The 23,150-nt window shown below is 40.7% G+C and overlaps 1 protein-coding gene across 4 annotated transcripts in view; it reads left to right on the plus strand.

The window, feature by feature from the left end:
• The window catches only part of Egfr (epidermal growth factor receptor), a 172,410-nt gene that overhangs the window by 128,986 nt on the left and 20,274 nt on the right, over nucleotides 1-23,150 (plus strand). For 3 of the 4 annotated variants that reach the window (XM_033336222.2, XM_076627882.1, XM_076627883.1), the window contains exon 2: nucleotides 11,708-12,039. The exons of the other annotated variant lie outside the window; for it this stretch is intronic. In XM_033336222.2, the coding sequence (XP_033192113.1) occupies nucleotides 11,907-12,039 (133 nt within the window). In that variant the 5' untranslated portion in view covers nucleotides 11,708-11,906. The remainder of the gene's footprint in view (nucleotides 1-11,707; nucleotides 12,040-23,150) is intronic. 4 annotated transcript variants of the gene reach the window in all.

Consider the following 23,150-nt stretch of genomic DNA (forward strand, 5'->3'; position numbering starts at 1 on the left):
GAAGAACGGTTGAAAACAATTGGAGCAATACACTGATTTTATATCGATTTCAAGATGTTTCCATTTTAATATATTTTTCCTAGGAAGAGAAAATTGAGAAATTCGACCCCAGTGAGATTGTTTGGTTATAGCGTAGAGAAAAACGGTCCATGATCACGTGAAATTCTTTTGTGGAAGTATTTATGGATATTATGTACTTGGTAGAATTTGATATTTACTCAATTAAATTGTTTAATATTTATTTAGCATATAATTGTATAATGGATCTAGCGTATGGAAAAATGTAGTTGTGTATCTACAGTTACACAAATAAATACAGTTGTGTATACTAAAATACTTCGATTACGTGTAGAGGTGACATTGCAAATTTTTCTGGCTCCTGCCAAACAATTCGCAAGCAGGAGGACAAACTGTGACTAACGTGAACGCATTTTAGGACCGTCTGAAAGTTATCGCAAAGTCAACTGATTCACACGTCGACGTAAAAATCCGCCGTCGAGTTACATATTTACACTAGCCAGCGTAAAAATCATACGAAGAGATCTTCTCACGGATATCTTTCTTAATCCTAAGCACCATCCTTTATTTTTCAAAATTGAATAGAGGTAAAACTATAATCCTCTTATGGCTCTACATATATTTTCCAATGTAACCGTCAATTTGCATTCTATTTGAAAATGTCAAACGTAAGATGCACCCGGAAAGGTAAAACCACTGATTGGTTCCGCATATAATCTTACCTGCGGCGCAAACTACACGTTGATCGATCTTTCACGAAGTCCAGATGGCATTTCGACGTTGCTCATGCTATCGCTACGTTCTCGGTAATTTGTCGCGTACTATACTATATTCTCGAAAATATTAACGACATATTCAATTTGTCACGGAATTTAACGAGATTTAGAATCGATTAAGGAAAAGGAAGAATTGATTTCTGGAAGCTATTCGAGAGAACGGAATTTATTATTTTTCTTTAACCAAAGAATTATTGTGTAGTTATTTCTATCGTTCAAACATTTGTTGAACAATAACTGCTGCATTGATATATCAAATTATCGCAAAACAAGTACATCACGATATAACGAATTCGGAATTTTTCTTTCGAGTTTCATCAAGTTATTACTCTCGATAATTTTTGCAGCCAAGGCCCGAATATCAAATGTTGACATTTTGAAGTGCTTGCATTGTCTGTTGATAAGAACCTGCGTACAAGATCACAACGAACATCGAATTTATCGTAAATTGTTATCAGTAAAATACTCGATATTACGAGTATTACGATATAACGAACTGTATGCTCGTAACAGTTCGATATAAACAATGTAAATTCGATTTCATACAAAGACACAAGCTAAAAAGACAAATTAAATATCTACCCTCTCCCTAAATTTCTTTGTTCACACTTAAACGCAAACTGATTCGTGTCGTAATAAATGTCTTATAATGAAAACGCGTCGCTTATTGTTTAAAATTCAGAAGATACTTAATGACTGGTAATGACGAAATTACCGGCTCGTCAAAATTGCAAAGATGACAATCGTACGCATACGCGCGAACGTGTAGTAATTAGCATGTCTTGATAAAAATCTGTTACGAAGAGGAAGGCAGTTTATATACCTCACGTGCGACGAAATAACAATAATTATTATCATTACGTTGCTTTATCACGTGCTACTTCACGAGTCGGGCAATAATTTCGGGCTACGAGTTCTTCCCTACAGGTGGTCAGAACGTTTGCTCATTTGACTAATTACCGGCCCTCGATCTGCTGTCCCTTCGTGATTCTTCACGGATCATCCCGAATTATTAACCTTCACTCTGTGGTATTTACATGACTTACTGTTATGTACAGAACATTCTTCTTATACCGTTAATTAATATCGCTGAAAATGAAATATTACGCGTGTATTCTTCTTCTATATATCTTATTCCTTGATAAGACAATACACAAAACGTATTGCGTCGAACAACAGACAAAGTGCCGAAATTTTTGCAACTAGATACTGAAGCTTCGACCATTAGATCGCGATAATAAAATAAAAATTCAGACTCTAGGAGAGATTAACGATAACATTCAACGATGTACCATTGAATAAAACAAAAAATTATTACATAAACTAAATTGAATTTTATAATACAGTAATTTAATCTCCAATCACGAGTGGATTCCTTAATTAAGGCTTAGAGAGAATTCGTCAAAGCTTCCGAAACGTCGTTTACGAACGAAGCTTCGCGTGTCGATCAGCTATTATGGCACACTGGGAACAGGATCGAAACTGGCGGTCGAAGGTGCCGGGTCGGTTTCGCGAGCGGTGATTCTTGGAAATTCGAAAGTCTTCCAGCGAGATTGACCGGTTCTCGGGGAGATTCGCGGTGGCAGATACGTGCAACACGAAAGGCCACGGCGTTGCTTCGCCGTGAACGGGCAAAGTCACGATCTGGAGCTGCACGAGGTGCAGAGGTCGAGCAGCGAGGAGCAACTCACTTCGTGCCTTGAAATTCTATCGTGGTGCATGGTCAGAGAGAACGAACCGGCGCAGCCTCTCCTCAAGACGAACGAGGCTGATCGTGAGCGGCGATCCACGAGAAGGTTTTCAGTGTTTCCTTTTCTTTCTTTTCGTCGCTTTCCTTCGGCTACCTCGTGCCCAGCTCGATCTACTGAAAACCATCACGAAGTCACGAACATTATTAGCAAGTTGCGGACTCGACCCAGCCGCAAACCGGACCATTTCGCAAATAAGAAGCTTGCGACGATTTAACGAACGTTTCACCGTTTCCACGAGCCGCGTTTTGCTTTCCATATAGACGCGGATCCCTGCGGCTGCTAGTTATACCCGACAATTTGCGTAACACGTGAATGTATAAAACCGATAAGATCAAACGGCGGAGTTTTGTATCGGAAATCGTATTAGAAACTGGTCGAAAGCCGTCAAATATTGAAACTCCATTAAAGACATGGATTTCAAACTTCGTGTTTTCTTTAGTGGATTATAATTAAACGCCGTTTAGATTCTACAATTTAATTTCAACAGCTAATCTAAACATGATGCATATTTAAATTAGAAGCGTTTAGAAGAGACTCGCTAATCAAGTTTTTATTTCCGGTACTTTTTGAGATACCAGGTTTAAATAATAACCAATGGTACGCTAATATTCAGTGTTAAATATACAGTGACAAATTCGTACATAATTTTGAATTGTTTGACTATACTTTAAAGTAGCTTCTGTCTTCCGCATCGATCAACATGGTGCATGTGTAAACCAACCAAAATTCCTCGCAAATCTTCCAAAAATAATTCCTTCAGCCGCAATTTGAATATCGTTTCGCGCTAGGTTTCTATGCAAATTACGATCCTGTGTTAGATTCAAATATCGAAATTCCTACGCTATTATCAGGATGCTAAATTGCCGATCGAAAAATATCCGATAGCAGCATGAATCACGGCAATCTCGATTTAGCATAAATTGCATAACGCGCAATTGCTCCGTTGGGATTTGCATCGAAAGGGAAAATGGCCCAACGGTCTGACGATGGATCGCGATAGAAGGGGGAGGGTCGTGGGTCCGGTCGGGGTTCGCCTTTACGGCGTCTGATCATACAATCCCTCGCTACGAGAGCCGTAGAAGATAAAATGTTGAGCCATATACGGCCCAGTGGGAAAGTGAACCGGCGCTGGGACCACAGCGGTTCGCTCTCAGTTGGTTAAGCAGAGGCCGTTTTTGCCGGGACAACACAGGCCGACGGCGGCAACTGTGCCGTGTTCTAAATCAAAGCTCGTTCGCGAGCAGATACCACGAAAGACGTGTAGAGAAAAGAAAGAGAAAGAGGTAAAAGGGTTCTGTGTGATGGGGCCAGTCGAGCTACGGGGGAGGTGGAGACGGTACCTTGGAACGTATCTCAGATTGGGCATCCTCGAGATACCTTAACGTATCCTCTCGTTGGTCCGAATGCATCGAAATCGCGCTCACGTCCGGCTTTACCGTTACACCGCGTTTATTCCTCCTCTTTTTCTTCGTGCACGATACTGCTCCCCTCGTCCGCCTCCCTGTTTGTCTTCTTCTTCCCCTTTTTCCCAGCCCGAGTCTTTATTCTTCTTCATCATCTTCGTCGCCGTCTGTTATTCGCCTCTCCTTAATTTTTTCCGACCGTTCTTCTGGCCCGCGTGCTCCCTCTTCTTCGGTCAATTATCGCTGAGTCTCGGAGCTTGATTGACGATCGATTCGACTCCCTTTGACCGGCACAATCCATTTCGTCGCACACCTGGGTGGGGTTCCCGCGTGTCGCGTTTCGGCCTGCCGCCACTCTCCTTTCTCTCTCTCTCTCTCTCTCTCTCTCTCTCACTCTCTCCTGCCGTCTCCTCTTCCAGGACTATTCCAGAACCTCGTAGGACCCGATTCTTCTCTCGCTGTTCCGTTTATCACAGCTTCGTAATCAGACTTCTTCTACGAAAGATAGATAACACGTGCTTGTGAGTAGTGCATGTTAAAGTAATGCTGACGAAAGGGCTGACAGCAAAATGTGGCGGAGAGAAAAAGGGGAATTGTACCGTTAGCTCTGGCACGTACAGTTTACGGAGAGATTCTAACGCGGTAGAAGTTGCTGCCATATTTCATCCGGCACTTTTCTACCTTTTCTCTTTGTTTTCTCCGCACGAGAGCTGACTCTCCCCAACGACGTGTGTCCTGCGCGATCCCTCGTTACGATAAATCATGTACGCGATATGCTCACGAAGAAATATTACACGCGGGTAAATAACGTTAATTTATGTTAATCGCTCGGCCGTACTTCACGCTCGTTTATTGCCACGACTGGCGCCGCAAACCCTGTCCGCTCGACGTTTCGACAAACGTCACGGTGCACCCTCGGGATTCCACGCTCTCGATCCATTAACAACGATCCACAGACGACGAAATCGGTGCGTGGAATTTTTTGCGATAATCGAGGTAACCGTGTCACCAACCTAACCAGGAGCCCAAGATATTGCATACTCAAGGTCACTCTTAAACATTTCCAAGCAGGCTTTTACAAACTGTTAAGTTGATTGAATTTTTACAGACGTATAAACGTTAATATTATACGCATAGGTTCGATAAATTTTTACAGACGTACGATGTAGAATAGACATTGGTGCCTTAAGATCAGGATTTATCATAATTGAGACAAAAATGTGTAATTTTACCATTCTTTCGTTTGTATAAGTAAGAGAAAGTTTAATATAGATATGATATAACACAGTATCACAAAAACGGGTATGACTTCTGAAAGAAATGGTAAAAAGCTCGCGATTTATAAAATAAAAAATTTAACAAGGAGTTTCAACCATTTCAACGATCTCTCGCTTCCATCATAGTCCTTCACTCGCACCATCTTCCAATTCACGGAACGCTAATTCAACAAACAATTCCTATAAACAACCACGTATTTTACGCGACAAACATCGCAATACCGTGACTTTGATCGCGTTTCCTGGTCGATCGCGAGCTCCTCGGATGGCTGTTGTTCACTGGGCACAGCCCCCGCAACCATTGTCGTACAGACGTTACACAGTGTGCAGAACAGTGAATCGAGAGGACCAAGGGAGAGAAAGCGAGTGTCGAAGCCTTCACCCGCATACAAATTGATCCTTTTTGCCGGTGCTGCGTCGCGTCTGGGGCGGCAGCTAGCGTGTCCGGTGTGGCTGGCCACCGAAAAACCGGCCTGGACACGGGTACAAGGGGGTTTGTCGCGTTTTGTGGAAACAATCAGCAGGTTGTCGCGAAACAAGGATATGAATGCATAAGCAGCGCAGTTAACACGGTTGCTCGCCGTGTTCCCCAGCCCTTTTTTTGCCACGATTTCTCCCTCAAAAGATGCCGCTTTTATACTCTCGGCAGGGCTGCCTCTCGCAGGAGAGGGAAGAAAGACGAGGGACAAGGTCCAGACTTTAGATAAAGCAGGATGCCGGAGGCCCGAGGAGCAGCCTCGAGAAACATAGGTGGACGACTTGCGTCGATAAATACAACCGACGTTGTCCGTATGCCGGACCCTGGTCTACCTCGATTCTTCTTTCCTTTTTTCTTTCTTTACTTCTCTTTTTCTTCTTCTTTTTGTCTTCCTTCCTTTCTTTTCTTTTCTTACTCTCGTCGTCATTTTGCGAACTCTGCTCCGGCATTCGCGGCACCGCGTTCGACTAAGCTTCTCTTGGCATTCTTCCCTCCGTGGTTCGCCACTTGAAGAAAATTCCAAAGTTTTTATTCGTAAAAGACACGACTTCCTTCCTTCTTCTCTGCCAAGCCTTCAGAAGCGTATTTTCATCGCCTACGCCCTTTCGGGCTTATCGTCGTTTATTATCGAGCCAAACGACGCGCGACAGCTTGCATCCATTTGTCAATAGCGCTGATTCTGATCCATACTTTCGAGAGAGTCGATACGGAGACTCGATTCTGCAATTTGTTCGCTGATATTAGGTGGCTACATATACTGTGTCCATCTTATAACGTCCATCTACGCGTTGCATTGTGCTTTCTTTATAAAAATCCTCGGATTTATCGTCGAAACAAGAAATTGTTGAAATTTTTATGATCTCGGTACCATTTGATCTCGAAAGCATTTGATTCTTGTCTCCTTTGAAGCAGTGCTAGCGTGATTTATATCAACGTATACAGCGTTGTTATCACAGAATTGCAATCAGGATTTGCACAATAACCCAATATTAAAAAAAAAAAAAAAGAAACAAGTTTGAAATTGAAATTGCGAAACGAAATTGAAGTTTATCTGAGAACGACAAGGAGTAAATTGCTTCGATGAGAAATTCCGCGGTGATATGATATAAATGCAATATTGCAGGAACTCAAGGTTTATTTATCTTACGATATCTTTATTTTGGCAAGTCTGCGAACCACACCACACCTCTTAATCTCTCCTCGTTGATATTAATAAAACGACTGTACTGGATGACACTAGTTTGCAAACAGTCGACACCACGATGTATCGCGAATCTGACAGACTGCGATGTTCGTCAACGTTTCATTTATTTTGCCTTCGTGACACGACGAATTAAAACGCTTCGAAATATTTGTAATTTAATACACTCTACACCGATCATTATTCCAAAAGAGCTATTACGTTTTAAGATAATAGGCTATTCTTTTATTCTGAAATAAATTATGAAAATATGTTTTGTCAATTTGTATAGGCTGTCACTAATTTTACCTCCTTGTTAATCATTGTCAGCTATTGATCTATAAAACTCATTAATTTACGTTGCGTGATACGGTATATTTGCTTTCGATAGCCAACAAGGTTTAATGTTCTTTTCTATCTCGAAAGATATCAGGAGCGTGTTTCGCGCAACCTTCTGCAGTAACCAGTTAAACCGCCTCGTTAACCAAGCAATTTCTCGCGCACAGAACAGAAATATCAAAATTCGGGACGTGTATATCAAAGCTTTTTCTCTTTCGAGTAATTACAAGAGAAAGGCCCGCGATATCGTGATACACGACCATGACGACCACGTGCATTTCCATTTGCCTGGCTCAACGTATATACCAACGGAATCGAGACTCTGAAGACAAACGAACGAGACCATGGGCGACACACCCCGTTGATTAGTCACCGTGGCAAGGATCGACGTGTCAATTCGTTCGATACAACAATGACAAATGCATTTTGCTCGATTTCATGGAGAAAAATTTTGCTCAGTCGATTCTGTCGATGTCAACGGATGATAGTGGCGATCAGACGTGTCGAATGCAGCAACGCTGAGTTTTATTCCAACAGGAGATAACAAATAACCAACGTTAGTTATGTTCGAGTGGAAACTTTACGACTTCTTTCTTGTAAACGATACACGAAGGTGTGTTTCTGCATAGTTACTGGGTTATGTACATATGTTGTACGTGTTCGCCATTGTGTACAAACAATCGAAGAACGTAACTTGAAACATTGAACAAACGATCCGAAAATATAAACAAATAGTCCGATAAGCAAACAAATCGATGTATAAAGTCGGTGATACGAATAAACATTAGGAAAAAGTAAACAGTCAACTTGAAGATATAAATACAGAAATTGTAATCAAATAGAGAGGAGCAGATAAACAAAGGAGAAATGTAAATAATAAATTGAACCGTTGCATAAGTATGAAATGACTTTCACAATCTTTCAACACACAACAATCTTTAAAGAATTTTTTTCAAATAAATCTAAATAGAAAATATTTAATCATATTCTTCGTAAATAACAAAGTGATAATTGACTGATAAACAGTTTTATAATTATAAATAAGACGTGATTGTAAAATGTCTTATACGCCATTAAAAGATTAAAATACGCGCAAACTGGAAGCGTGGCCGAAATTGCAAGTATGAATCACCAGAATACAGATCGTCTACGAGCATAATTGCGAAACTTTCTCTTCCTTCTCTCGACTTAGTCGAAAAAACTCGTCGTTACAAATACGCATTATCCTGCATCTTGTTCACCAGCAAGTTTCTAACTCTCGTTGCTAATGAAACGATCCAACTTGTATATAGTACGTGAAGTGTAACCCTTTCGACGTGGCCAATAAGAACAAGAACACCTCGGATTTCTACTTCAGTTTCTGAATAGCCCTAAACGAAGGAGGTGCCCTAAAAAGGGACCAACGAGTCTATCCAATAAGCTCTGCATTCAGTTGGAAAGTTTCTGAAAGAGGTGCAAACAATGGTATGTGGCGCTGTATAATGGCACCGAAACAGTCGAGGTTCAACGAACGATCAATCAAAATGCGCTCGAACTCATTAACAATCGGGACAAAACGTGCAATTAGCCGCTAATAACGTGTCCGACTATTAACCAGAGTTACCCTGTCAACCGGAACGTACAGACAAAACCGGTTCGTTCCTCGTGATTTGTTCGCACGATTTTTGACAAAATGAGCACGCATTGGCAAATCGAACAGTATCGCCGTGAACGTGGTGAGAAAACATTTTAAAAAAAGATCACGCGGATCTTGTTACGTTATTAATCCAATGGACGTGTACAAGAGTTCTTAATCCTTTCTCGGTGTGACGTACTGTGGCGGTTATTTCGAAATGATTCTACGAGGTCACAGTAACGTACTATGCGAAGGCTGATAAGCTTGTTTGATATATAAAAAAAAAAAAAAAAAAAAAAAGAACAGTTTCGGAGAAATATCTTAGAATAAGAGGGAATAACATTGTTAATGAGAAACATGGTTTCGTAAGGACGAAACTGGCACAGGACTTAATAGATCTTGAAAGCTAGGCGATCGCAGATGTCTGATTGATACGATCCGCTTTCACGAGCCTCTGAGTAAGGTTTCTAGGAGAGTATTGCTCGATAAGCGGGTATTCTACTTTGTAATTGCAAGCAATTTATAACCTTCCACCGCTATTGTTGCGTATATTGAAATAGGAGAAATGAAATTGAATACGACAAATATTCGGGAAGTAAACGTCCTTGCTCTACGAAATTGATCGAACTTCTTCACAGTATAACACAAATATAGTACAGTAAATTTCACATCTCCAACGTTGTATTTAGATTTTTCTACGCCTATGGAAGATTTAATGATGCAAGAGTGCATAGAATATACAAAATATGCAAGAATACATAAAGTATCCAAAATTCGGCATTCTTTATGATAGTAGATGAAACGAGGTTGTGCTTAGTTAGCTCTTCTTCTTTTAGTCATATTCATATTACTAATTTCAATCTGTAATCTACTTACTACGCTGTCAGAGGATTGTCTAACTGTCGCGTACGTATCAAGAATGCCAATACGGATAGGTAGCACGACGATCTAGATCCTGAACCAGGATTTTCAGTTGGCTCCCGGATGACCCTGATGAATTTAAATATTCGCGCTAGTTTAACCAAACGTGTCTCGAGCCCTCAGCTTCCAAGACGTCCCACGTCTTTCTCATCGGCAGACAGCCTGGTACCACGACGACAGTCGCTTCTACGAGCGAGATGGACAAAGATGGGAAGCTAGTTAGAAAGGGGAGAGCCGAGAGAAAGAGGCTCGTGCAAGAAACGAAGAGCGAGGGAATAAGCGAAGACGAAGCGCGAGGAATGCTCGACAATCACGATCGAACGGTCGCTCATCGACTTCGAGATTGAACGACTGAACCGTAATCGGCCAGCGGAGGATCGTAATTAATAGAAGAGCGACAGAAAGGGGTGAGAGTGACCAAGACGAGACTGGTGGTAATCAGGCTGCTGCTTGGAAGGGAGGACTCGACGAAACCCTAGTCGACGTCATTTGTTTAAGTTGATCGTTGGCCGTCACGGCCGAATAAGGCAACCCGTGTTCGCCACTCTGCGGGGAGTGCGAAAGAACAAAGAAGGAGCCGTGAGAGGGCCTCCGGGATAAGATCGTGTCACGGCCAGGAGGAAGATGAAGAAAGAGAGAAATAAAGGGAGAGAAAAGGGGCGAGGGAAGAGCAGACACCTGCTGTTCGCTGCATTGTCTCTCTTTTCTCTCGTCTTCTGCTCTCCTTGTCCTCTATTCTTCATCCTTCTTCCTCTTCGTCACGTTGTCGTTTCTTCTTCTTCTTCTTGTTCTTCTTCTTCTTCTTTGGATCTGTTCGAAACAATCCACGAGACCTTTGGCGAGGAAGGGAAAGAAGGCGAGCCCTTTGGCCGAGGCGACGACAAAACAATTGCCGGCGTAAAAGGCGAATAGACGTTTTTTCGCGATCGGTGTGCTCTATTTCCAAATCGAGGTACGCTACCCGAGTATGGGAATCGATGCTGATCATACGGTGTCCTGGAAAGCTGAATACTCTCGGGAAAAATCACGCGAATATGTCGCGTTAGATAATACCGCTTTATGCGTTAAATTTGTTCGTGAGAACAGATGTACCGATTCGTTCGAATGTCTTGGGCTTAATTCGTTTAAATATTACCTAATAACTCTAAGTTTTAGTCAAGTATGTAAAGATGTATTTAGATTTAAGATAAAAATCGTTGTATGGAAGACGATTAAAGGTGTCGGTTATATAGCGATGAGACGAGTTGATGCTTAGTGTAGTCAATATATTTAAAACAGTTCACAGTACAGAGTTAGTCGTCGTTCGCTAAGTGTTGCTTGATATGCGTATACAAGGTAGTGCGTACGTTCGCTCGATATAAGATTGTTCGATACTAACTCGCTATAAGAACGCTCGATACTAATTCATTGTTGTAACGATCGTGTTTGTTTATTTATACTGGTCGGGGGAGTACCGGAAAGTTTAAATTCGACTTCGGTTAACGATTGCGCGTAGCGGCTATATTGTTTTGTCCGGAGTTTGTTTATTATTACATTTCGTATATCATAACGGTGTTAATACTCCGAGGCAAAACAACAACATGATTCGAATTGTCCTATGACTCACGTGCCGCAACAGTTGATACTATAAATATTCTATTATTATCATTTCTCTATTATTTCTCCAACGAAGGATGGGGCACTGTTATCAAGCGTTAGACATTTTAGACTTTTCTCTCTCGTGTGACAACATGTGATCGTAGCTTTGAATAAACGTACTAAAAATAGTAAAACTACGATATCTGACTAAACCTCTACGTAAAACACTAAACTTGATACGATACCAAACATTAAAAAATTATTATATTCTTAAATAAAGAAACTATAAATTCTTTATGATAATCCCGTGAATTTTTTTGAATAGGATATAGAATTTCGAAAACTCTAATGGTGAATTATTCGTATTACAGACGTGAAAAGGTCCCGTGACACAAACCATGCAAGTAACACGGTGAAGAGACAGCGATGGCAGCAGCGGAAACGCTTCTTCGAGACTCTTCCGATATTCTCCTTGTTCGTGACAGTCGAAGAGAGCACGAAGAAGTGGGAATCATTGTCGAGATCACCTTGGCAAGGTCCATGGGTTCGTAAAGGGCATGAAAGCTCATCATGTTTGAATACCGACACGGGCCACGAACGCTGTCGACCTGCAACCTCCTCGGCGTGACTTTTCTTCTAGTGATCGTCGCCGGTAGCTACAATGTGTCAGCGGATCTCAGCTCCGAATTTGTCAAAGGAAAAAGTGAGTTGTCCTTTACTGAAACATCGCTTAAACCATTTGCGATTTTCATATTATTGGTATATAAAAATTATTTTATATATATACTAATTATAACGAGATTTAAATGTCAAGTAACGTAATACTTACTGCGATGGTACGAAAGCAATTTGTATAAATATGCAACTAATTTGATATTAGTTACTATGTTTTTTCACGTTTTAAATTTTTAACATTTGTAGCAAAAAAAAAATTCGTTTAAATAAACTATAGACACAAAACCGTTAATGTTCGAATAAAATTTAGCGATCTTAAAGTTGCAAATATGTGTAAAGAAAATATGTTTACAGTAGAACTGTAATAGAACTGACGATACGAAACACAGTGTAGTTTAGAAATTATTTATACGAAGTGCTTTCATCGTTCCGTGTATTCGTTTCTATGGCTAGAAACTGAAAATGAAATATCCTCTAACTCTCCCAAAGTTACATTACTTGACCTTTTTAAAGTATTCATAACCGAAAGATTAGAAAATCCTCGAACGAGCAATATTTTCAGAAAATGTCTCGCTCTTAAACATTTTCAATCTTTCGGCTATATTCGTACAAGACGCATTAGAACCACTACGAACGTCAAATATTAGCCTGGGAACATCGATCGTACGGTTCGACCAACACGAACCAGTATGAAGACACGCGTACACCGCGTTACGATACCTTTCAGATTGAATCCTAATGGAGAACTCTTCCTGGTCGCGTGTACATCATTGAGGCCGCCTAGAAAAGTAGAAAGTAAAGTTGCGCCAGGTTTTACGACCGCGTGGGTGGCTGCTCGATCGGTCGAAGGGTTCCTTTTACTCGAAGTACCTGGAAAGTACCGTTCTTCCCACTCGAGCAGAAGGAAACTCTTTAAATCCCGCCTCGTTCTAGCACGAGCTCCGCTAGGAAATATTTACGTTGCTTTCGGGAACGCGCGTGTAGGTGCACCGGCGCGTGTAACAACGAGATTCCTCTTGATTCCTGGCGATGTCGATGCTTGACCCACATCGCCGTGTGCCTGCTTCGTCTTGGCAAGAAGACCTTTCCCGTTTACTTTTATTACGTCTCTAGTTATTACCGGTGCACACTTTTCTGGACCACACGCGTGATCCTCTTCTCGTGATATACGACTGAACTTCAACATCGGTACTCGTCGACGCGCCTTCGACTTTCAAGATGCTTTGTATATTGGAGAACGACTCGTAGAAAGATCGTTGGCTAACGTACGAATGAAAAATCTTGCTTGTCAGTGAGTTGCAATCAAGATGTAGTTTGGTAAAGTTCAAGATTTTGGAGAAAAAGGCGAAAAAGTGCGAGCGTACATCCTTTATTCTATCATCGTTGCGACAATACGCTTGAACATACGAATTTCTCTATTACATATCGTAACAAACTTGAATAGAATTCCTCTTTCAAAATACATTAACGCGTAACAATGTACTTGTCCAGTTTATATATCACTTTTTAATCATCTATAACGATACGGGCTAACGGAGCCAAAACACGCTTTCTCTACTTAACGCCGTAATTAGATAAGTGTCAGCGAATTAGCGGGGTGAAAAGCAATAAATAGCGATTTCCTTCGAACGTATCGAATGATCGAGTTAAAAAGGGGTCCATGCTCGGAACCTAAAGACGCGACTCGTCAGGCAGATAACCACCCAAGATTCCACGGTGTGCCGCAATTTCGAGAGATATCACCTAAAGTGGTCTCCATAAAGGTTTCCATTAACGTGATAAGGGGAGGTTGATACGTTCGTGGCCATTAGGGGACTGTAACCTACGTGGTGTCGCCGGTGTGCAGACACTCTTCATGATTTTCTTCTATCATTTTTTATTTCGTCGGAGAAAATACATTCGACACGTTATTGCCGTACGATATTCGAGCGACAGGCGACATTTTTCTTCGCCAAATTATACTCCGTGCCGAGTTAATCGTTGCACTTTATCGCTGTGAGCTTTTAGCGTGAATCGCAGCTGGAAATGAAGCGCCAATTAACATGGCGCATTCGCTGAACACTGTGGGAATACATAGATTTTGCCAGGCAAATTGAAATGTTTGCAGCGACTGCAGCGATGAGTTATCACATAACTTGTCAAATTTGCCTCGTCTTATGAACCGAAAAGAGTTATTTAATCGAAGTTTCGTGTTGTTTATCACGTGGATTTCGGAGGGTTCTTTTTTGGAATGCGGAGCCACTTTTATACCGCGTGGAAAATTATTCAGTCGTGAAGATTTATCTCAATACGTCGAAGGATTGTCAAACTTTCATTTCTTTCCCAATTTATTTTATTATTTTGACATTTGAGATTTTTAGCATTTCTTATCGCATGTAAGTGTCCCATTGAAAATAAATTTCCATGAAATTTATTTTTTTCAATGCATTTTATTTTAGTTCATTAGAGCACGTTTCTTTGTATTACTAACTTTCGTCCTGTTTCTATTTGTTTAATTTTCCGCATCTTACTTTTCTGTTTCGTTAATTTTCTGACTTGTAACAAAGAGAATATCAGTACTTGGATATAATTCAAGCATCGGAGAGGGTAACTGAATTTTAAAATCGCTCTTCTACGAAAGGCAAGAAACGTGGCATATTGTGTGTTCCATCTGTGCCGTTCAAATAATAACGTGCTATTCCAGAAATTTACATTAAAATTAACAATATAACGATATATCGTCGAAAACCACATATCGAATACCTTCTCAACTCGCATCCCACATTCAGCACTAATGACATAGCTATAACGAGTACAAACGACAGACGTTATACGGTCCTTTCCTCCCTTGTTTCCTTTCTCAGTCTCCGTGAATGCAATTTTGGAGTTAACGAAGACATCGTTTTGGACATTCGGTAAAAAGCAGTCGCGGTCACGCCGATCGGAAATAAGTTTTTGCGAAGCGGGACTGATCTCGTGCGCTTTCAGTCACGTTCGCTTTTGCATTAACGAAATTCGTGGCTGGGTTTTTTTTACGGAGGCGGTCGGTCTTTGATCAGGACGCATTAATTCTATCAGCTCGAGCCATGGCTTTCCCTTTAAGTAGGCGCCTGATACGCCGTCGATCTTCCGGATTACCCGTGTTAAAGACGCGTATCGTTTCTCGAAAGAAGAAACATGTGTTCGCTAACGACACCGCTACCACACCGTGTATTATAATCGTGCAGCTATCGAGAGCCGAGCTCAGGCTTGGTATGTACTCGGATTTACATCCTTTATATCTCCCGATTTATGGCTTCTACTCGTCGGCTACAAGCTGCCGTGAACCAACCATTAGAATTTTGTAAAACGAGATAAATTTTGTCGCACCTTTTATTGCGCACGTTGTGGAATAACTCGTTTGATTTCGTGCCTTTATAGAGTTGTGATGGCTGATGTGTAGAGTGAAATAGATAAGGCTTACGAACGCCGCATGTTTGATTTGTTTTTCGAAAGCTTTCTGTCTAATGAGGAAGTTATTGGCACTGGATCTTTAAAAGTTTGGTACGGGAAACGAATGAATTTCGACTCGATTATTGACAAGGCTTGCGAAGATTACAGACGAGAAACAAATATTGCTTCTAATAAGGAAGTTATTGGAAGAACTTTAATGTGGGATAAAGTATCTAATTTGAAAGATTCCACCATTGATAACATTTATGGAGGCTGAAAGAAGAAGAAGAAAAATATCTTAATAAGAACGTTAGCGTGACTGAATTTTTAGAAGTACTTTAGTATAGCGAAAAGGTAATTGGATTTCAAAGACAATTATTGCCAAGGATTTTTCTCTTCGTACATTTAATCGATTAAATTTTTCACCTACAATTTTCTCGACATATTTTCAATACCCAACGTGTATTATCACTGAACTTCAGTTTTTAATATTCCTTATATTAAATTTATCATTATTATGGTACGACGTCTAAACGTCTAAAATACTCCTTTTAACACTTTCTTCTTCCTACGCTTTTAAATCGTCCTCTTCATTTATATCAATTATCATCAACTTCATCGTAGCGCGTCATTTTAGCCATTCGCGTTTTCAACCATCTTAGTTTAGCGAACTAATGTTGCAATAACCGAGAAGGAGGACATGGTGGTAGGATAAACGCGATGCAAGATCACCTCGTGTGCAATGTTCGCTACGGTGGACAACAACTCCATCGACGTGTATGTGCAGGATCGGAAAGGGACATCTGGGAGGCATGCCTTAATTGACCGCTCGGAATATTGACGAGATCCCAGAGACGGATTGAGACGTTGAATTTCCGAGGGACGTTCGCTTTTTTTGCCTCCCCATGAAATATGACCGTTCAATATGCTAGGCAGATATTTATGTACTCGTGGGATTGCGCCTGACGTAGGGGTTCGAAAGAGATCGGGACAGGTTCGGAGACAGTAGAAAGCGTTCCTTTTATTTTTTCCCTTCGTTTTTCTACCATCTTCGTGCGGGGATTCCAGAGGATGTCTCATTGTTTGTTGGTTTGCTCGTGTTTGCAACAAAGTTGCAGAAGCACCACGCTCTTTCGTCCGAGAAAGTCTATGGTTAATTATAGTATTTGTAAAAACTGTCAAGACGTATCCTGTTACATATGACCGGCAGCATATGAATTGTCATACTAATCAACTCTGTAAATTGAAAGGCAGAGAAAAATGACCATAACAAACACTGTTTTCTCTTTAATTTTTCGAAAAATTTCAAAGTAACCAGATATTACGAAATTACACACATTCTAATCGTCATCTTCAAACAAACGTCAAGAATGGATCGAATGTTAAAGTACGAACGTAAGAAAATTTCTAATATAATCGCAATTTGCATTTTATAACGATTACGCAAACTTCGATGTAAAGACTACAAAGTATAGCAAAAGAACGTAATAAAATTATAAGTTCTAATCTACGCTATTCAGGAACCAGGATCATCGAATTCTTTCATAACTAAATACGAAAGAAATGATGAAAGAAATTCCTATTAATCTTTCCTTGATAAGGAAGAAAATCCTATTAATACTTGGTAACAAGAAAGATCCTTTTACATTAAAGCTGGATAAATTTTCTCATAGGCTCAACGGCCAGTTTTTCTCGTCTAGCCAAAGCAGTAATTCGACCATCTCGACTATCGTATCGTCAACGAACAACCGGTCAAGTTGGTTGCCCGTAAGTAACCCGCGTATCGGGGTTCCGACTGCCCGACAGAAATACCAAACGCCTCACGAACGTAATAAATGCCGGCGGTAATCGCTGTTAAACTTCGTCCGGCATCGAACGTCTCAGCCAACCATCACATAAATGCCATTCAAAGTTTAATCGCGTCGATTACAGGATCGAGATATTTCTGTTCACGGTAATAAACGTCGCGACCACGAGGTTACTTCTCTATTATTTAAACGTCCGAGACCGATCGTCGTCTCCGAGTCATTTGACCGGTACAGTGACACGCGCAGATCGACAAAGAATTCGCTAATTGAATAGCCACGCGTTGAAAGAGCGCGTTCGTTGCGCAAACTATTCTATAAAATCGATTCAATTAAAAGTGAATTCCACGTGCCCCAGATGAGAGGCGAGTCCTATTAATCATTTTCGCTCGATCCCTTTCGCAATCCTCCCGAGGGGGTAAACAAGGCGCGCCAATGGACAGGCCTCAGGGACGATGGTAACAGGTGCTTCCACAAGTGCGTACTAATAATGGGTAAAATGGCCCATTCGTTACGCGTCACGATTCATGGCTCGTTTCCTTTTCCTTCTTAAATAGGCCGCGTGTCAGCGACTCGATTCGTTCAAGTAACGATATTGTTTTTGCCTTGCTGGCAGAATTGCGAAGAAGTATGATTGTTAGGGATCGGCTTCTTAAAAGGAGTTTCCTTTTAGAAGATAGTGGAAATGAGTTAATGAAGTTGTTTTTCTGAGGCATTTACTCGAGCCTCTTAGTATACGGTAAAATGATTAGTTTCTTATGATTTGTAGGGAATTCAAGCAGTTGGGAATTTTTTGCCAGATACGATCTTTAACTCTTACTCAGGCATATTGTAATTTAATTCGCTGAAACTGGCAAGAGCAAATAATAAACATCGTTACCATTACAATTCGCACATTTACATTCAGCTAATTATCAAGTACTGCCACTAAAACCTCTTAATATTATACTCCTCCTATCGATGCTAATCAGCTGCTATTGAAAAGAATAAATTTAATTACGATATACGTATACCGTGAGTTAGTTCTATTTCAGTCTAACGTATCTTCCATAGCGTCACGACAGAACAATCGTCCTTCGATATAGGGATTCAGCATAGAACGACTCTCGTTTAGATCTCGACTAGATAAACGAAACGACCCACTGCGAAATGATCTATCTTTCCTATGGCAATAGAACGTCTGGCGATCTCCCGTGAAGAGCATTCGCGAAGAATAGATCGTTCTGATCGGGTCGAAAGGTGGGGCGGTCGGAAAGTCGAGCCGACACCTTGGCTGCTTCGCGGTTGCCTGACCATTTGATGGATGGCGAACAGCAGCCGTTCTCCATTAGGGTTCCTGCAGGTCTAACTACGAAAATGGGTGGGTGGACGGCGGCGAGGGTGAGAGGCAAGAGTAGGTGGATTTTTCATCGATGGCGAATCGAGAAGAGCCATAAAGAGATTGAGCGAGCGAAGGGGAAATGGATACGAGTAAGTCGGCTTGGTGCGTCGTGAAACATTCCTCGAGCCTTGTAAACACGCCAAACACGCCTAACATTCCGGCGAGATTACGCGATTTTTTATGGTGTATCGAATATTTGTTGAAAGTGTAATGAATACACGCGTACAGAGTTTACGGTGGAAGAACGCGATAAGCCACATTTCGTATTTTTTTTTTTTTTTTTTTTACAAAAAATCAGTTTTACCAAAATTGTCTTTTCATTTGAAACTAAGCATGTTTTTTGACGCTCTTCAAGATTTTGCAGAATATCACTCATCGTAATATCAAAATACTTCTTGTCTTAATAATTTCGCAAATTTTTGCATAGGGAGGAAGATATCATCTTTGCAGAAAAATGTATTGCTACTTTATTTTACCGATATCGATCAAAAAAATAACTTGCAATATTATTATCGTAAAAAAGAAGAAAATTGCACCATACAGCGAAGGAATACCTGTTGCTTCGTCCGTTACAGCCAGTAAACGCGAAATCGTGATCGGGAAAGTGGAAGGAGATGGCGTGGCGCACGTGGGAAATCAGCTTTCTTGTCTCGGCACGAACGCCGCACCGTTTATATCAATCTCGTGTTCTTGCCACCGATATCCTCGCGTGTCTCGAGGACTTTAATTGCTCTGTAATCGCCTCTGTCGCGGTTTGAAATCCGCCGCTTGCATTCCGTGGATAACGGATCGCGGGACGCTGTTGCGCGTAAGCTCAACATGGTCGACAAATGTCCTTCACGGCGGAAACGGAATTCCACCATTTGGGTTTGCATTCAGAGCTAGCATTCGAGAATTCACAAGATGCAGGGCGTTGTTTCTTGCAATGGGACACCTGTCCTAAACTGTGCGGTGGTCCGCTTTCTTCTTACCTACGAACAGCGAAACCTTTGACAAATTATCCTTTACCGTTCTTTGCTACGCGAGAACAGGAGACTCGCGATTCGAAAATAAAGTAAAATTTATTCATAGAATAGAGAATGTTACTCGCTTTTGATGCCAAACGAAGGTTATAATCTAGACAAACTAACAATTGGCATCATTGACGTGTTTTAGAGAGGCATTAGCATATAATAATAACCGCTACGTGGATCATTTACACAAAATATCAAGCATCGTAATATTATATAGTAATTTCGATTAACAATTAAATGTAGTATTTCAAAAAACATAGTGTACACAGAAATCATCGTTCAAACTTGAAACGCTATATCGATACGATCTATTCCGAAGCGTTATTGAAGAACCGAACCGCAAGCAGGAATAAAGCACGGGCGAGAAAATAGCCGATCGCAATCTCTCGCGTGCAATCTCTTCGTTTCAAGCGCAAAAAGAATACTGTAGCCAAAGGTAATCGAAACGAACATAAATCCAGAACAGCGGGAAGAAATCGAGAACGATTCGTGGGGCGTCGAGTTCGATGGATCGAACAATGGCCAGTGTACAGCATCGGGGGCCTTTGCGCATTCAAGGGCTGATCCCTCGTTTCACAATCGGTGAATCTATTTGCAACGCTTTGTCGAATCTTCTTCTATTCTATCGTAGCCGATATTCTTAACGAGCGTGATACTTTCGCGACTGGAAAATTCTTGATGCGATCTATTCTCTTGCGATAGAACGACTCCAAAACTAATTCGTGGTACAATCGAAGTTAAGGTGAAATCTTTTATAAATATATAAATAAAAATGTAACTAAACATGTTCAAACGTTATCTCCTGCAAAATGAGGCCTTGAAGGAAGAGATTTTATTTTTCGCTACATTTTTGAACTTCTCTTCCTGTTTAGCCTATCGAATCTGTCTAGTTAGAAATTAAAAGACTTGGCGTATAGGTACTAGACAAATTTTCGAACTCGATTCTTTGAAACATCTTTCAAAGCCTGTAATGCAATTTTATTACGTTTAATCTTCGTCTTATTTCGAAGCGTAGAATCTTCCTGGCTTTGCTTATAACGGGATTTTACATTGTACATTTTCTCTATCGACTCATGATTCACGTGTTACGTTATTGCGACCAAAGTTTGTTGGTGACGTACGATTTCGAGGTGAGCTCCAACTTAAACCGAGTATCGGACCATGTCGAGATAAAGCGTGTCGATAAAATTGGTGTCCATCGCCTGGGTTTTCGGACGTGGCAGGTACACAATCACGATATATTCGTTTTCATACATATACCACATATTCACACAACTAGTGGCAAAATCATTTACGACAGGTGACGCGAGGATAACGAGGTGTATGCGCGGTGATAAAGAGAATCTCGTTGCGGTAGTCGGGCTATGACGTTACGTGAGCGAGTCGTTATTCCGCGATTCAATTAAGCAATAACTCGTCGTGTTTTAACGACCGCTAACTGTTACACGTCTCCGTAAAATGGGTTTTCCGAATTGAAAAGAAGTTTATCGAGTTTTTGCTTCATCAGCTTATGCCGATTTTTAATTCGCTTCTCGTTTTAACCGTTTTCACAGTGCCAATCAATTTTATTATATTATTCCAGAGAATAGAAGTTTATTTTCGAAACAGATTGATTCTTTTGTTTCTCTTATTGCTAATATTGGTTTTATGCGTTATATCAAATGATATTTCGTGAAAGATATAAGCTGTTGATGGAAAAATGGCAAAATGTTACTCAATCTCTATACCATTACGAACCTAAAACTCGAAAGATCTTGCAAAAGTGATTAAACCCGATGCAATTTAGAACGAAATAAGAAAGCAAGGAAACAGACGCTAGTTTCTTTATAACGAGTAGGTATCATCGATCATCGATAACTGCCCTAAGCACATTTAAATCTTGCACGATTTATCATGTGTCAAAAATACTGTTTCAATGCGAGTGATTGAACTGGTAAATCACAGACTCCTTGCAACGTTGCAATTATCATCGGATCGGACCACGAAACAAATGTGTCAAGCGTGGGCGTTTTGTATGAATGCTCGCAGAAACGTTTTCCATTTAGCTCGATTCTTTAGAGAAAGCTTCACCGAGATTGCGTAAGATAGCCCCATAACAGATGAACCAACCCTGATAGATTTCTGTATCTTCTCCGTCTTGATAAAATAAGTCGAATCTATTATGCTCCGCGAACCAGGCAAGAAGCAGAAATGCGGGTTATCGATTTGAACTAGAAGGGAGTTCAGATCGGCTCGCTTATTGCAACGAACTCGAGGGAAGTCGAGTGCAGAGTACGCCCACATACCACGACTGCGAGGATCATCGATCGATCGTACTTACGAGGATGGTCATGGAAAAACTCATCGATAACCTTGAATAATACCGAGCAAAATACGAAAGAAGAAATCAATATGGACACTCGTAACCATAAATATTTCGATACCTGATGCAGTTGGATCGAAAGATCGATATCTTCGTTATATTTTCAAAGCTTCGATCGAAGAACGTTTCTCTATTGTTAATTCCTTATCTCTTAAAACCTCCTTAAAACTGGTGTCAAATTTAAACTAAAAGAAAGAATACACTTGCGTTACTCAAATTTCGTGTTTATTTATAACCAATAGCCGATGATTCGTAAAATCTATTTGAACGTTAAAAAATGCTAGAAGCATATGTTTTAATCACTCTGAGATCTTAACGTTAAACAGACAAGTTTAAAGCCATTTGTATAGATACAATTTCCAGCAGCGTGACCAATTTTCATTTACTCTCTCGATTATTGCATTTTTATTAAATGGTAGATTAATCATGATAGGAGATAAAACCAGATTCAAGAGTTTCATTCCGAATATATTTTATATATGTGTAATAATTTGAAAGTGCGCAAATAAGTACTTAATGAACGGTAATAGGTATACTCTTCGCGTCGCGATCCATGGCGCCTGAAACGTATCCACATCGCGATCCTTGTGTCTCTTGGTTCTCGAAGTGGAATAAGAAAGGAGAAAAGCTGGAGGAAGATGTACGTCTCTTCAAGGGTGGTCGACGCCCGATACGCGATTCACACTGGATGGATCGATCGCGAGGTCTCGTGTTCTGGATCCACCACAGACCGATTCCCTTTGTAGGCGCCTCGGCTCGATGCGCCGCGTGTTAAATGTCAGACGTTCGCCTCGATCGGAGAACGCGGCGAACCGGATACCCCGCGATCGACCAAGAAGAAAAAGCGATGCTATAACGTAACGAGACCGAGATGCATCTCGAATTCGACAGGCTCGTGAAAAATGTTTTGCATTGTGTTTGATAAATTATGTTGGAAAAGTCATTCGTTTAATAGAAAAATATTTCAAGAACTTCAGGAGTTTATATGTAGAGAGAGAGAGAGAGAGGGAGAGAGAGAGAATATTAGAATAGTTTCAATTAAGGTATAAGAGAGTTTTAATGTAACTTATTGCCTTCTTACTCTTTCTTGTTTTTGGTGAAGTAAGTCTATTGCAGCTCTGTTCTCTAATCTTCATCTAACCACGCTATACCGAAATATAATTCCAA

Source organism: Bombus vancouverensis, chromosome 2 (assembly GCF_051014615.1).
Source record: "Bombus vancouverensis nearcticus chromosome 2, iyBomVanc1_principal, whole genome shotgun sequence".
In the NCBI taxonomy this organism is placed as follows: domain Eukaryota; kingdom Metazoa; phylum Arthropoda; class Insecta; order Hymenoptera; family Apidae; genus Bombus; species Bombus vancouverensis.